The sequence below is a fragment of the Triticum urartu genome, chromosome 5, assembly GCF_003073215.2.
Source record: "Triticum urartu cultivar G1812 chromosome 5, Tu2.1, whole genome shotgun sequence".
Classification (NCBI taxonomy): Eukaryota; Viridiplantae; Streptophyta; class Magnoliopsida; order Poales; family Poaceae; genus Triticum; species Triticum urartu.
Window position 1 is genome coordinate 6,240,270 of NC_053026.1, and position 15,840 is coordinate 6,256,109.

The 15,840-nt window shown below is 43.9% G+C and overlaps 1 protein-coding gene and 2 pseudogenes across 1 annotated transcript; 2 read left to right on the plus strand and 1 right to left on the minus strand.

The window, feature by feature from the left end:
- Positions 1-4,418: 4,418 nt before the first annotated feature.
- LOC125555688 lies at positions 4,419-5,538 on the plus strand (annotated as a pseudogene).
- Positions 5,539-8,405: 2,867 nt separating this feature from the next.
- LOC125555689 lies at positions 8,406-9,151 on the minus strand (annotated as a pseudogene).
- Positions 9,152-11,842: 2,691 nt separating this feature from the next.
- Positions 11,843-15,183, plus strand: LOC125506828 (putative FBD-associated F-box protein At5g56440). Its single transcript, XM_048671534.1, has 4 exons — positions 11,843-11,987; positions 13,444-14,272; positions 14,510-14,659; positions 14,761-15,183. Exons 2-4 carry the CDS (start codon positions 13,460-13,462, stop codon positions 14,953-14,955), a joined length of 1,158 nt encoding a protein of 385 aa, XP_048527491.1. The 5' UTR covers positions 11,843-11,987; positions 13,444-13,459; the 3' UTR covers positions 14,956-15,183.
- The last annotated feature ends 657 nt before the right edge of the window (positions 15,184-15,840 follow it).

Here is a 15,840-nt window from a genome sequence, read left to right on the forward strand (position 1 = left end):
AATTTTATGTTTGTTCGCAGCAGACTTGAAGATAACCAAAATGAATGAACAATAAATTTCTGGACATAGATGTAAATTTTGCAATAAGAATTCATGTTACAGGAAGGAGAGTAGCTAACCTTGATGTTGAAATAGCTGGCATTCATGTAAGATTTGTAGTCAAATAGCATAAACTCACAAACTCTTGCATGGTTTGTTTGAGGCAGCTGTCATATTACGGTATAAACCAAAGACGTGAATTTTGAGAGGAATAATGTTATACACATGACAAATTCTTTAGCACAGCACATCACATTAAGCCGTCCGTGCGTAGAGCAGAACTGGACAATACCATTCAATCCTCTATCATACAAAGTTCAGACGCAACCTGCCATACTCGCATTCGTTCCGTCTTGAGATTCCCATGTTTAGAAGTAAATGGACTGCAAAACTGACAAAAGTGACAATAAATGTGGAGCTGGAAGAGTGCAAATTTGTATGAAAAAATATTAATGTCAATTTGTGACGATGCATCTCTCAAATCAAGGTGGCAACAAAGACAGCATAACCAATGTAAAATCAGGAATTATTTATTTGCGTAATAGCACAGGGCAAGTTATTATTACCATATACCCAAACTGTACTACGAAGAAAGCTGATGATGACAAGTAACCCGCTACCAAGGGGTGTCACTTTATGTCAGGAGAGATAATGAGCATTTGAGTTCATCTCTTGGAAAATTATCATGAAGCAGATTGTTAACACATTGAAAGGAGATATATGATTTGAACGCACACATTATAGTACCAAATTTTATATCCCATATGCACTTACATGCCCTGAATCCATTGTAAAAATGCCAACAGTGGAATCCAACGAAACTGCGTGTGCAAGCTTTGTAGCCCTGCAAGTATTTTCACTTGTTTTATTGCTGAAATAGGCTCCGTGTACTGGACTAAAACGATTTTTGATTACTCCACTGAAACAGCTGATTCTGATATTTTGATTGGTCGGAAACTGACAATTAATGTGGTTCATTTGCTGCACCTAACATAACAATATTTCTTAGGAATCTTTCAAGGAAGCTGCATATTTATATCTAACCTGGTTGTTCTTCTCTATATATGTTTGTGAAGTGGTAGCAAGCCTGTCTCTATGTTGTTGTCCATAATTAGGTCTGTGGTGGCAGCCTGGCAGGTGGGCAATCACTTTACAGTGCACGATTTGTTTCATCTGAAGGGCTTTTGCCAGGGACGGTGCTAGGGGTATTCTTAGGTCTTCATGTGAATACCCATGATTTTTACAAAACAGTGTTGATTTTGGCAAAAGAGTGACAATTTTCAGAAAATAGCAATGATTTTGGCAAAATGAATACACATGAATACCCGGTTGCAAATTTCTGGAGCCGCCACTGGCTTTTGCATATTTGCCCAATATACTATGCCAGAAATAACAAAATATGGAGAGAAGAGCCTAAGATGTACTTGATGCACGTAAAAGGAAGGAGCAAAAGGAATCACCAGGAAACATGCTAATCTATCCAGGATCCATGGATGCTGCAGTTGAAGTGAAGAGTGGTCGGCCTCAGCTTTTCCTGCGTGAAAGACATACAGAAGATCATTTGACCAAAAGCCATATGTTCAAATATTAGAGGTCAACCTTCACGCTTTCTTCTCTTTTCCCCAGAAGAGATTAACGGATCTGAGAGCATCTGGGTGTGTGACGGATGGCGACGAAATCGAACGATACCTGCAGAGAAAACAACATGCGTGAAGGGAGGGCGGAAGCATGACGGCCCTCTTCCTCGCCTGGGGACGCCGGTTCTACCAGCAGTCGCTTGAGTTCAAGATCGGGTGAGGGGAACGCGCCGTTACCATGGTGCTCATCCAGATCGCCGGGAACGTGGTGGTTCGCCATCTCTTATCCAGATCGCCGGGAACATGGTGGCTCGCCGTTGTCGTCGGGGAAGGCGCCGCCGCCGCGCCATCAGCCATCCTCGTCTGTCGTCTCCTCCATTAGGGTTCACAAGGCGTGGCATTTTTTTTCTTTTCGGGATATCGCAAGGCACTGCGTCAAATGAAATAGAGGACTACGTGGGCTTCTTGCAGGTGTTGGCCCAATTAAACCAGAATGCTACGATTTGGCCATCGGAGTAGCTGCTCGCAGGACAGCCAGCCCACTTAGCGGGAAACCACGAGATTCCTTAGCAATCTGACGGCCATAAATGATCGATAACTAACATCTGACGGCCAAAATTGCTAATGCGTGAGAGGGCTCCGTTTAGGCTCGGTTATACTGTCTTTAATGTGAGGAACAGACCATCAGTCTGTTGGTTAGCCTTGTGGGAGCGCAGGTTGCCCGTTCTGGCTCGGCCGAGGGGGTGCTTAGAGATTTTCTTCTATAAAAATATGCCGCCAAGGGCTAGTCCTGACTGGTCTTTTTTTTCACAACGATGTGTGCGGCCAGCCATGTTTCCCATGTACTCATCGGAGAGCTAGGCCAGTCACGGTTCTTGCCGCGGTCTCTTCCATTACTGCCGTCGAGGATGCAGCTTCTCCGATCTCCATCATCGCGCATTACGTACATCTGGATGCAACCAGCGCAAGCAGCCACGTGCCTGGAGTCGCTGCATCCCATCACGCATTCACTCAATCCCAAATGGCGCTCTTGGATCGGCAGCGGCATAACTAACCAACAGTTTTAATTAGTTTTCCGATTATGCTGACCTGTTTGGTTGCGCACATGGCCATTTCCCAATTAAATATCTGGGAATACCGATTCATTATCGACGTCTGGCCATTGCGGAGTGGAAGCATGTAGAAGAGTGGTTAGAGAAACGGTTGAGCAGCTGGAAAGGCAAGCTGCTCTCTGTTGGAGGACGGCTGGTTTTGATTAACTCTGTCCTCACAAATATGGTTCTTTATATGCTTTCTTTCTTCCAACTCCCAAAAGGGGTCCTGCAAAGACTGGACTATTTCAGATCCAGATTTTTTTGGCAAGGAGATGGGGAAAAGAAAAAATACAGACTAGCCAAGTGGAGTGTGGTTTGTAGGCCGAAAGACCAAGGTGGCCGTGGAATTCATGACCTGCAGGTCAAGAATGAGGCTCTCCTTAGTAAATGGTTGTTCAAACTTCTTATTGAGGATGGTGTTTGGCAAACCATACTGCGCAACAAGTATCTAAGCCACAAGGCGGTGTCTCGGACATATTGGAAACCTGACGACTCACATTTTGGGCTGGCCTAATGGCGGTAAAGAAACATCTCTTTCGCTTTGGGTCTTTCACGATAAATGATGGGTCGGAGATTAGTTTTTGGGAAGACATCTGGCTAGGCGGTGCCAGTCTCCGAGAACAATATCCAGACTTATACAACATTGCTCACGATAAGAATAATACTATTTGCGCAGGTGCTCAGTTCATCCCCCCGAATATTTTGTTTCGGCGGGATTTGACTGGCCCCCGACTTATGTAATGGCATAATCTTTTGTCCCGTCTAGATGCGATTAGCCTGACTGAAGGTTGGGATGTGTTTTGCTGGAACCTTACTACATCAGGGTCTTTCACCATAGACCCTATGTATTGTGCGCTCACACATTTTGAGGTATCGGTAAGTAATAATAAGAAAATTTGGAGGTCGAAGATACCACTAAAAGTTAAAGTCTTCATGTGGTATCTTCGTTGGCGAGTTGTGCTAACCAAAGACAACCTCGCACGACGCAATTGGCAAGGGAATAAGAAGTGTTATTTTTGTACTCATGATGAGACAATCAAACACCTTTCTTTCTAATGCAACTTTGCACGTTCTACGTGGTCAGTCATCCAAATAGCGTCAAGTTTATATCCGCCCATAAGTGTTGCCAATATTTTTGGTTATTGGTTGGATGGTATTTCAAATAGGTTCAAAACGCTATTGAGGGTGGGAGCGTATGCCTTACTATGGTCGCTTTGTCTATGTAGAAATGATTTTGTTTTTAATGACAAAAATGCTTGTTCTTTGCAGGCTATTTTTTGTTGTACGCACTCGCTTCGTACGTGGTCTATGTTACAACGAGCGAAGGTCCAACCGCTGTTCAAGGCGGTGTGTACGTGGTTGGAGCAGGTGGCTACGGAGATTTTTGCCCAGCATGGGTGGCAGCATAACCTCCGGATCGGTCCATCTCATCTTTTGACATAGGCAGAGTGTCGGTCTATAGGACTCTACTGTTGCCGATTTGTCGGTTTTTGTTTTTTTCTGGTTGTTAGACTTTTGGTGTTCGGCTGTGTGCATCCTAGTTATGCAGAGGCCGAGTGTTGCTCATAATGCTTTGTATCCACTCGATGCTACATTTTGAGTTAATAAAATCGTCCTTTGTCGAAAAAACAGTTTTAGTTAGTGAGACAAATATACCCTTTTTTTTCTTTTACTTTTTGCAAGGGGGTGTACGGAAGCAACTCTTATGATGTGTCAAACCATCTCATTTCATTATGTGTTTCCTTCTCAGCACCTCAAAACAATCATGCTCCAATCTGTCTCTTTGAGACATGTGTTCTTTAGGCCGTTGAACTGTGACTGCCCTGTGCTTGAACATTTAGAGCTGGAGAGGTGCAGTTTCTGTGATCTGAAGGAGATCACATCGAGGTCACTCAAGGTTCTGCATATAGTTCAGTGCCTTGTCGTCGAGGGTCTTCTGATTTGTGCTAGGAGCCTTACCCATCTGTCTATCGTTGGCATATCATGTTATTCTGGTGCTATGGTAACAAGAGATCTCTCTTCTCTAGTAACAAGTTTCATTAATCTGAGATATGACATGTTTCATCATAAGAAAAAACACAATAATGGGCTATGGTCTACTTGATGGCTTCTCACATGCCACAACCTCGGAGTTGCATGCGCCATTACCCGAGGTACGAACTAGTTCCTTTTATTTCCATATCCATACAAGTTTAGATGAATGTATTTGCTTGCTTAGTTAGATTTTGTTACATAGTTGCTTCTCAGATTTAAATCCAGAGGATCTTCACTTTTTCAGCTTACTTGTTTCCGTCTCATGTGCTGGTATTATTTTAACAAGCTAGCATGGAAATATCGAATAGTCAAATTATTCAACTCTCTGTTTTTTATCATTTTGATTTCATCTCTGATGAATATGAAGCTCGAATTCCTGAGAGGTTTGCGGACGTGTCCGATGTTGAGCAACCTCATGAGTCTGGTACTGGGCGATTGGTGCACGGCTGCTGACTTCTACCCACTGCTTCACATTCTCCAGCGCTCACCCAAGCTGAAGGAGCTAACCTTAAAGCTCGAAATGGTACTCACCCAGAACCATCTCTAAATACGAGTTGATCTGCTATCACACCGGAACCTCTTAGTGATACTACCTTAATGTTGATACACTACAGGAGGAATGTAGAAGATGCGAGGGTTCTGAATCCGCTTTGCCAGCATCAGGCTCGGGCAGCTATCCTTGCATTGAGAGGATCAAGGTCTACTGCCGGAAAGAAGATCCAAGAGTCGGTGCGTTGGAGCAGGCGTTGCTACCGATTGTAGGAGATGTGAAAATCAGCATCGAGCATCGCTGATTGTGTTAATCAAGACCTTGTTTTCTTTACGGGACCTGCCACCTTTGATTGGTTCTATGTTAATTCGTTGGGACGAAGTGTTTTGGGGACACCCACATTAACCAAAAAAGGGCCGCTGGTAACACAAAGCAGTTGCCAAATGAGTATGCATCATGTATTCTGTTCCCGAAATGTTCATGCCTTCGATAATGGGTGCATACTCGTTGCAATTGAATTTGCCATGTGTGTGTGATCTGAGCTACTTCATCTATGTTGAGTGTCAGGGGACATGATGGATTCTGGTGGTTATTCTAATTTTTGAAAACATTATATGTAATTATTTTTAGATGAATATGGGATTGGTCTTCTCATTTTCATAACCATTAGTTTTTTTGTCTAGCGGAGCAAAATGGGATTTTATTTCTGTCTCACAATAATTATTTTCCTTGGTTGCTAGGCACAAGATCTTTTCTCAACTCTGATTTGATCCTCATCTACCTCCCAGATACTCTCTCCATTCCAAAATACTTTTCGTGGTTTTAGTTTACTCGAGAGGGAGTAGTTTCCATTTCAGTTTACCTGAGAGTTTTCTCTTCGTAGAACTAGAAATAGAGGTTTGAACTAAAACCACGACAAGTATTTTGAAACGGAGTGAGTAGTTTCCATTTCAGTTTACTCGAGATTTCTCTCTTGCTATAATTAGAAATAGAGGAGCAAACAATAGAAGCTTATGGCATTGCTCGCACTGGTATTTGCTGCAAAAGATGTTGTGATACCAGCTTTGTCTTAGCCAACAATAAGGAATAGGTTCAAACTGAAAGCTGCTTGCATCCAAGCCATGATAGAATCAGTGTGGAGTTTGCACTACTGGAATTTCCCTATACGTCGGGTGTCAGGCTCTTCGCCGAGAGCCAAACCACACGCACTCGGCAAACTTCGGTACGCCGAGAGTCGCACACGGCAACAATGGGTTCACGACAGCTAGGAGCTAGCCCATGTTGCCGACACAGAGTCACGGCAAAGCGACTACACCCGGCAAACGGTAAAGACGCCGAGAGCACCACACGGCAAAGGGTAGCCACGTGGCATGCCCGTTCGCACCTGACGGCTCCGTCGGTTTCTTTCCATATTACCGAGAGCCGGTTGTCGACGCTCGGTACCGAATATGCCACATCCCATTTTTCCTATTCTATTGTGTGTTCTTTGGCCCTCTATTGTTGTGTCTGATATTTTATATCTTTTAATGACTAAAGTTTCAAAATGCCATGACTTATGTTTTGCGTTAGATTTTTTCAAATCTCAACTTCTAAGCACTACTCCCTCGTTTCCTTTATGTAAGGTGTATTATTTGTGCCATGCTGACCAAGGCACAAAATTATAGCGGATTTAGGACGAATTTATCCTTGGCTAATTTGTTGGTTAGTGCCAAGTAAATCAATTAGGCCATGAAAGAAAGAGATACTTGCAATAGGGAGAAAGATTCCTACCGAGCATGGCTACAAACGGAGAAGACCCCTAGACCTAGGGTTAGGACCTGTACCAAGAGCTGGTTACCGACCCTCGGTACTGAGTAAGCCACATCCTATTTTCCTTTTTTGTGTGTTTCTTTGCCACTCTCATTTTGTGTCTGATATTTCATGTCTTTTAATGACTCAAGTTTCAAAATGCCATGACTTTTGATGACTTCTTTTTTGGGTTAGATTTTTTCAAATCTCAACTTCTAAGCACTATAAAGTAAAAGAATGAAAACAGAGGCCTACCATAACACGGAGAAGCAGGTATTCACCAACCCCTACCCCCTTTTGGTGTCGGTTAACGCCGTAAACCGCCGGGGCCACCGGCTGGGTGCTCGGTCGGGAAGCCGCACGAGGGGGGGGGGGTGTCCGGCAACTGGCCCTACATGTGTGTGGCCAAGGCATATGAATGAAAGGGTGGTGTGGTGTACGAATACCCAATGCATTTCCTTGACGTGGCAGATGCCTCACAAATCGGACACATGCACGGGCCCGAACGTCGAGGACTAGTTGTGTTCGTCACCCAAATTGAGCCGACGGTGGGCGATCTTGTGAGGGAATGGGCTGAAACTTGGTCTGACATCTCACAATGACCTTTCGTAACACGGAGAAGCAGGTATTCACCACCCCTACCCCCTCTCGGTGCCGGTAAACGCCGTAGACCATCCAGGCCACGGGAAGGGCGCACAGCCAAAAACCCCATCTCGGGTAATGTGTAACTATAATGGTAATGTCTAACTATGACGGTAAACAACAACAAAGAATAACACATATGTACGGAGCACGCCTAGAAATGGGGAAGACCCCTCGAACTAGGGTTAGGACCTGTACCACGAGAGGTACTCTCGGAAAAACCCCATCTCGGTGATGTCTAACTATAATGGTAAGATGATTTGCCAAGCATGTAGGAAAATAAAGGAGATGTAAACAACAACAAAAAGGATAACACATATTTACCGAGCACGACTCGAACGGCCGAGAGTGACTCTCGGTAAAGGCAACTATTACAGAGAGCCGCTTATCAAGAGTTTGTTCTGCGCAATTACAACTTTATTGAATCCCTCAAGTAATAGTTGTTCATAACAGAATGTGTTCCAGGCTTCCAGCCCAGCAGAGCTAGCTGTTCACCCAAAAATGAGCATCAGCCACACGAACCAAAATTAATCGCCTATATATCAGTGTTTTAAATAGAGGGCTATGGAAAATAGTGGAGGGCCTCTAAATCAGCTATAGTGAAGCTATTTGTGAAGACGACCATTTAGCGGCACCCTGCTGAAAAGGTTATAGCGGCTATTTAAAACTATGCTATATATTTTATCACATAGGAGTATTTTATTTCACAATGACATACTATATAATCTAATGGGAATAACCTCAAGAGGACGCCTTGAACGCCTTCCGGATCCCGCGCTTCTGCATAGTCTCCCAGCTGCAAAATTGTATGCCATGTTAGTCTCCAACTCATGTACGAGTTACATAGTAAAATCAGCACCTCCATGATCTTACACCGCACGTTGAAGACATCAATCAATTCCGGCAGCACGGTTCTCTTTGTGGTGCTCAGCTCGGAGCTGGGAGATCAGCTCAACACTATCCAGGCCAGCATTGTCAGCAATGATTGTTGGGATGGCCTGCAGGGCACACAAAAGCATCAGTTTGCATAAGATTTCTTCCCATGGGTTCCATGCAAGTTCATCCACCTCTTTGGACATCACCATCTCAGGTCATCCACCGCCAAATATGGCACACATTTCATTTACTGTCAGCACTCATAAGGCACCTCATCAAGCACATGCATGCTCACTGTAGACAAGAAGACGCATATACTCAATGTGTGACCAAATTGAATGTTACAATGTTATCACTGCATCATAAGGAGCTACACAAATAAGACATACCTTGCTCCTCTCGGGACAATGGTGGTAACTTGCCCCATGCAACCCCAGAAAAATGAATCAGCCTCTCCTCCTCAATCATAATACCCCTTCAACTGTTTTGCTCTTCAGTGACCTTGGAGTGCCCTAGGCTTAACAGAATCGAACTTGCGCTTCCAAAAGTTCAATGCCCTTAAAGTCACCATGTTCAACTTTGAGTATGCGAGCATCAGCAAAAAGTTGCATAACTGTCTGTTGATAAAGCTCTCACATTTTCTGCTTTTTAGCAGGCTCAGTATCTGCAACCTTAACTTTGTATGTGTCCATAGATGTGTTCGCAACCAAAATACTTAGAAGGCGGATTTTCTGTGAGGATTTTTTATCTCTTGTTTTTCTTATTATGCATTCCTTTTAGAAGCATTTGACTCAATCCCGACCCTCATTTTCACTTTCTCACGAGAGCATAGTTCCTCATGTACACCCCCGCACCCCGCCCGTCGCGTCGGGCATACCACCCCTATCCCCGCCCCCACTGACACCCTGGGCATAGTCCCCCCTTTACCTGCGCCCTAGGCATAGCCCCCCATCTACTCACCCTTGTAGCCCTACCGCCTAGACCTTAGCCTATACCATAAACTACTCCCTCCGTTCCATAATGTAAAACATTTTTCGACACTACACTAGTGTCAAAAAATATCTTACATTATGGGACAAAGTAGTAGATCGTATACACTATCTCTACTCTATATATTGCTACTTGTTGATAGCCTTGATGAGGAAATTGCTTTTAACTCTATGCAAAATGTTGTACATCGGTGATGGGGGACTAAAAAGGATGCAACAGTATCGACCTTACTTGAGCCTTTCGCTGCTTCATGAATCTTTTGCTTGGAGAGTAACGGTGACTCGCCGCTGTGTGACCTCCATGCTATTCCTCTAACGGTGGCTGCCGATGGTCTCCACCTCCTTGGTCATAGTCGTGCAGGCAGTGGTGTGACGGGATCGCAAAGGAGGAGGAGGAAGAAGCTGCTTCTTTTCCATGGAAGGTCAAGGTGGCGAAGACGGCTGCGCTCCGGGCGACGAGTGATTTGCAACATGGGAGTGTACTTTCTGTGTGCGCGTGCATCGATGTTGGCCCAGACCTGGACCGCCCCCTGCTAAACGTGCCTAGCACCATACAACCCAAATCGGCCAGATTTTAAATGGGTCGTGTCGTGCTAGCCTGCGTGTCGAGCTCCTAATCGGCGCTTTAAGCGTCGGTTGGTTCTATCGGCGCTCGCTAGCGACGCGCGGCGGGCCAGCCCACCAACCGCCTCAAAAAGAAAAAGCAAAAATAAAAATAATTCTAATAAAAAATATGGGATCACATGATTCCAACTAAAAATCCCAACAATCGCAAGCTAATGCACTAACTACAAGACCAACCTAGTTCTTCTGTACACCACTAGAAAAACAGTCCCAGTTAACCTTTCCTTTCACGTTAACTTATTACCAATTAAAAAATTGCAAAAAGAAAAAACAAATTTGAAAACAAGATCATCAATTTATAGAAAAAATATATCAATTTTTAATAAAATTACACAAAATTGAAAAATGATCATATATTCTGAAAAAATTTCATTGATTTTTTGAAATGTTTATCAATTTGAAAAAAGTTTATCGATTTTGATAAAAGTTCATCAATTTTGAAAAATATTCATCGATTTTTAAGAAAATTTATCAACTTTAAAAATAGCCTGTCGGTTTTGAAAAGAGTTCATCAATTTTGAAAAAACATTCATTGATTTTAGTAAAATTCATTGTTTTTTTTAAAAATTTCATGTATTTAGCAAAAGAAAATTAAAATAGATAAAAAAGAAAAAAAAGAACAAAAGCATTCCAAAAAAGAGCGAGAAAAGGGGAAAAATGAAAAATGAAAAAACAAGAAAAAAAGAGTGAAGAAGATATAATGGGTGGCCTGTTGTTTACAGCTGCTTACAACAAACGCAGAAGTTTTATTTATCAAAAATCACATTGTGTGGGATGCAATTTTGGTTATGGGATTGGCCAAACCAAACGTGGTGTCCTGGACCTAGCGATAATGCAAACTTGGCTAGATTGTGCTTCATGATTAACAACACGACCTTCAAAAATAAATTACAGTGAAATAAAGATGCTCTAGAAGTAAATTCACTAATGATAGTCCTATAGTTACCCTTGCCGTTATTGGTAATGTCACCAATGACTTGTTTTGAATTGGAAGAGATGATGAACCGGTGTATGTTAAGATCTTACGTGAGGGCTAACGTCTCCCTGCAGGCAATTGCCTCCACTATTTCCGAATCATCTACCCCGCTTATAACAAGTGCCAAGCTCCCTAAAAAGAGTCGTCCCTGTCTCTGCAAATTGCTGCCGTTGCTCCGCCTCTTCCGGCCCGAATGCCGGCATCAACATGGATCTTCGAGTAGCCCGGTGATGGTGCCTTAGGTTGCTGGCCCGAACCCAGAGGTACGCGCCCAGGAGGGCCAGCCATTGACAGGCTCCCTTGATCATCTCTAGTTAATCAGATAGGTGGCACTGGGGGGAGACAACTCTCCTCCACTCTTCGGCTCAGGCGACAACGAAAAGGGCCTCGTCGACCCATACATCAACAAAGATTTCATCTTGGGCCTGGCGGGCGACGAAGATGGTCTCTTCTGGCCGAGCGGATGCAAAATGTTTCTCTTCATTGTGGGTGGCTATGACCAGGCCATAGAAATGTAAATGTAATTTCTGAAAAGGAGAATATAGTTTTGAGATTTGTTGTCTTTTTTTTTGTTTTCTAAAAAAATCACAATCGTGTCGGACCTGACACTCATTTTCATCACATTGGGCCTGTTTTCCTTTAATGGGCCTCAACAGCTGCTCAAAAGAAGTGAGCAGAAAACAAATGCGGCTCAGTCACGCACGGTGGCCTGGCCCGTCAGATAGGCAGGGAGTGAGTAGGTAGGTGTGAGGGCGAGAGAGACTGAGGCGCCGCTGTTCTCGCCGCCGTCTCCTCGGACGCCGGCGCGTCGCTCGGGTCCTCGGACGGCGGCGCCGCCGAGCCACTTCGCACATACCAGTACGCCTTTCTTTAGTTTCTTCTTAGTCCTAGTAGTAATGGGAATCGGAGGTGAAACCCTAGCTAGTTAAAAAAGGTAGCAGATCTAAGTAACACAACGAACGAACTGATTCCATTAGGTCTACCTACCAAGAGGCTGCTCTGTGCGTAATCTGGTCGAGCAATCGCTCGTTAGATTGTTGGTGTTACACACACACATTTTATAGTTCGATTTGGCCGGCCGTCTGAAGCCTACCTAGGTCTAAGAATGCATTATTTTAAGTGTACAAGATAGAAACGGACGTCCCAAGGCCACAATTGATTGCATTTTGTGATTCCCAGCATCGTTAGTTGCTTGTCAACCTGAGCAGAGCAGTGCTCATCTTGTTCAATGTTGGGACTCACTTATAATTCTTTTCTTATATTACTGAACTGCAGCGTCTATATATAATAATGTGATTTATGCACTGCGGTCTGTGATTTGATTTCTAGAAAGAAAAGGTATGGCTGTTGCGGAGATATGTTCAAATTCGCCGAAGAGGAAAAGTTGTTTCCTTGGAACAGAAAATAGGACCCTTAAATCATATCATGTGGTAGGTAGATAGACACAAATCTTAATAATCTGATGAGCTCACCATCTCACCCCTTTTGGTAATCTCTTCGCGTTAAAGACCAGACTTGCCCCTCAGATCTAGTTTTACTAAGGTAGTTGAAGAAGAGATACTGCGATGCAGTCCGGTGAACCAGTGCTAGGATCAATACTCAGATTCTGAATTCAAGGGTCAACTGCCTTGGAGAACTTAGCTCCTTGAGTAGTCCTCACCCTGTTCGGTGTTGGGAACTTACAACTTTTTTTCTTCTAACTTAACTTAACTGCCCTATCCGTTGGGAACTGATAATTTCTGCTCACCGGTCATTATTATTTTACTGATAACTGGAAAGGATACTGTCCTGAAATTGAAACCTCAGACTAATGCTCATCGATCTCGGGATCATGATGTTTTTTCACTTTTTGTATTTTTGTGCCAACTAGTGAAGTGGCCTGATTCCGTTGTTAAGAGTTGTTAGAACTTTATGTTTGGTTGCAGTGCCAGCTGATTACCATTGTCTGCGTGTGGCGCCATTTTTTGCTTTTGCTGCTAATCAAAATCAAGGATGCCACTCCTGGGTATTTTCTAACTGCTGCGAGATAAACTGAAATGCTCAGAGGAAACCAGCAAATATTGTAATGAAACTTATTAGAGGAACCCGACAAAAATTGTAGTGACTGAATCATTTGGAATACTGTAATAACTTATTAGAGGAACCCGACAAGTTTGCTGATATGTGGATAATGATCTCGTTTTTTTGTTTGGATACATCGTACCATGAATGGAGCCCTGTCATCTTGCTCTTTGTTTCTAACTTCTAACATGTCTTTGTGGCGTGTATATCTGTGATTTTGATACTGATTCATTCCCCTGCTGGATACATGCAGCCGGCTGTTTGATGAAATGTCGACCTGCAGTTCCAAGAGGGCGCGAGGCGCCAGCGATGGTGTCGACAGGCTCAGCAGCCTTCCCAATGAGCTGCTCCACCGCGTGATGTCCTTCCTGCCGATGCCGGAGGTCGTGCGCACAAGTCTGCTCTCGCCGAGGTGGCGCTATCTCTGGGTCTCTACGCCATACATCCACATTGACCACCAGGACTTTATGGATGACAGCAAGCTCAAGAATTTCGGGAACCACCTGCTGCTCTTGCGTGACGGTGCCACTTCCTTAGATGAAGCCCAGATATCTGCCCACAAAGTTGTTGATGGTACAACGTGTTGTGAGTGGATCCGTCATGCCATCATGCACAAAGTTCTTCTGCTTCATGTTTCTGCATATGCCCGTTTGGATAGCACAGCCATGTTTCCTTCACAGCACCTCAAAATAGTCAGGCTCAAATCTAACTTGTTGAAACGTGGATTCTTTAGGCAGCTGAACTGCGACTGCTCAGTGCTTGAACATTTAGAGCTGGAGGGTTGCGGTTTGTCTGACGTAAACGAGATCTCATCGAGGTCCCTCAAGGTTCTACATATCATTCGCTGCCATATCGTTAAGGGCCTCGTAATTTGTGCTAGCAACCTTACCCATCTCTCTATTGTTGAACCAAGATGTCGTTCTGGTGCTATAGTAACTAGGGATCTGCCTTCTCTAGTAACAGCTTCAGTTAGTCTGAGATTCGACGAGTTTCATTATAAGGAAAACACAATGCTGGGTCATGGTCTACTTGATGGCCTCTCACATGCCACGACCTTGCAGTTGCATGCACCATTACCTGAGGTACGAACTAGTTCTTTTCTTTTCATGTGCATACAAGTTTCGATGAATGTACTTGCTTGCTTAGTTAGATTTTGTTATATAACTGCTTCTCTGACTTAAATTCAGAGGATCTTCACTTTTTTCAGCTTACTTGTTTTCCCTCCTATGTGCTGGTATTATTCTAACAAGCTAGCTTGAATATATCGAATAATCAAACTACTCAACTCGCTGTCATCATTTTGATTTCACTAAAGTTAGCACTCGAGAGGTTTGCGGACATGCCCGGTGTTCAGCAACCTGACAAGTCTGGTGTTGGGTGATTGGTGCATGGCTGCTGACTTCTATCCGCTGCGTCACATTCTACATCGCTCGCCCAAACTGAAGGAGCTAAGTTTCAACCTCGAAATGGTACCCTCTCAGAACCATCTCTAAATACCAATTGACCTGCTGGAACAGCAGAACCTCTTGGGTCCTTACTGATATACTACCTTAATGTTGACACCCTGCAGGAGGAATGTAGAAAATGTAAGGAATTGGAATCTGCTTTGCCATCATCAAGGGGAGCTCCGTCGTCAGGCGCAGGCAGCCACCCTTGCATCGAGAGGATCAAGATCCACTGCCAGAAAGAAGATCCAAGGGTCGGTGCGTTGGTGCAGGCATTGTTACTGGTCAGTGATGTGGAAATCGGCATCGAGCGTCGCTGAACTATGTTAATCAAGACCTTGTTTTGTTTTGGGGACCTGCCACCATTGGTCAGTGCTAAGTTAGTTTTTTGAGACAAAGGTGTTTGGAGGTTCCTATGTTAATGAGAAAAGGGCCGCACTCCTTGTCAGAAAGCAGCGGCCAAGTGAGTCCCGATATCATGTTTTAGATAGTGGGTGCACACTCGTTGCGGTCGAATTTCGCTAATATAATGGCAATGGTTGATCTTAGCTAGTTGGTCAACATAAACTAGTTGAGTGTTCAGGAGACATGATGGATCATGGTTGCTGGGTATTCTAGTTCTTCTAAAACGTTATATATGTAGTTGTGTTCTAGCCAACTATTGGATATTTTTTCCTTATCTGTATGTATGATGAGGTCAGAGGAGCCGATAAAAGTGTCGTTAGTGAAACTACCTTAATGTTGACACTAGCAGGAATGTACCGCCATCTTCAAGGGCAGTGTCGGACTCAGGCAGCTATCCTTGCATTGAGAGGATCAAAATCTACTGCCAGGAAGAAAGATCCAACGGACCGATTGTCGGCGATGCGAAAATCAGCATCGACTGTCTCTGATATCTGTTAGTCAGGAGCTTGTTTTGTTTTTTAAGACCTGGCATCTTTGATCGGTGCTAAGTTAAAGAGCTGCTGGTGACAGAAAGTAGTTGCCAAATGAGTAGTCATCATGTCTTGTGGTTCCAGAACCACCACCATGTTTTAGATGATGGGTGCGTACTTGTTGCGATTGGAATTCGCTATATATATATCCAAAACAATAAGGTGTGCATCAAGGAGGGATTCTCGCATGCATGTGCCACGTCATCACATCACAGGTATTAGAAAAAAACGAATCGAGCTAGCGAATGGGACCTCGTTTTCGTTAGTTCC

Coding starts and splice junctions, on each gene's coding strand:
- LOC125506828 (XM_048671534.1), top strand. CDS start 13,460: ATGTCGACCTGCAGTTCCAAGAGGGCGCGAGGCGCCAGCGATGGTGTC. Junction 14,273..14,509: donor TGCATGCACCATTACCTGAG/GTACGAACTAGT, acceptor CACTAAAGTTAG/CACTCGAGAGGTTTGCGGAC. Junction 14,660..14,760: donor TAAGTTTCAACCTCGAAATG/GTACCCTCTCAG, acceptor GACACCCTGCAG/GAGGAATGTAGAAAATGTAA.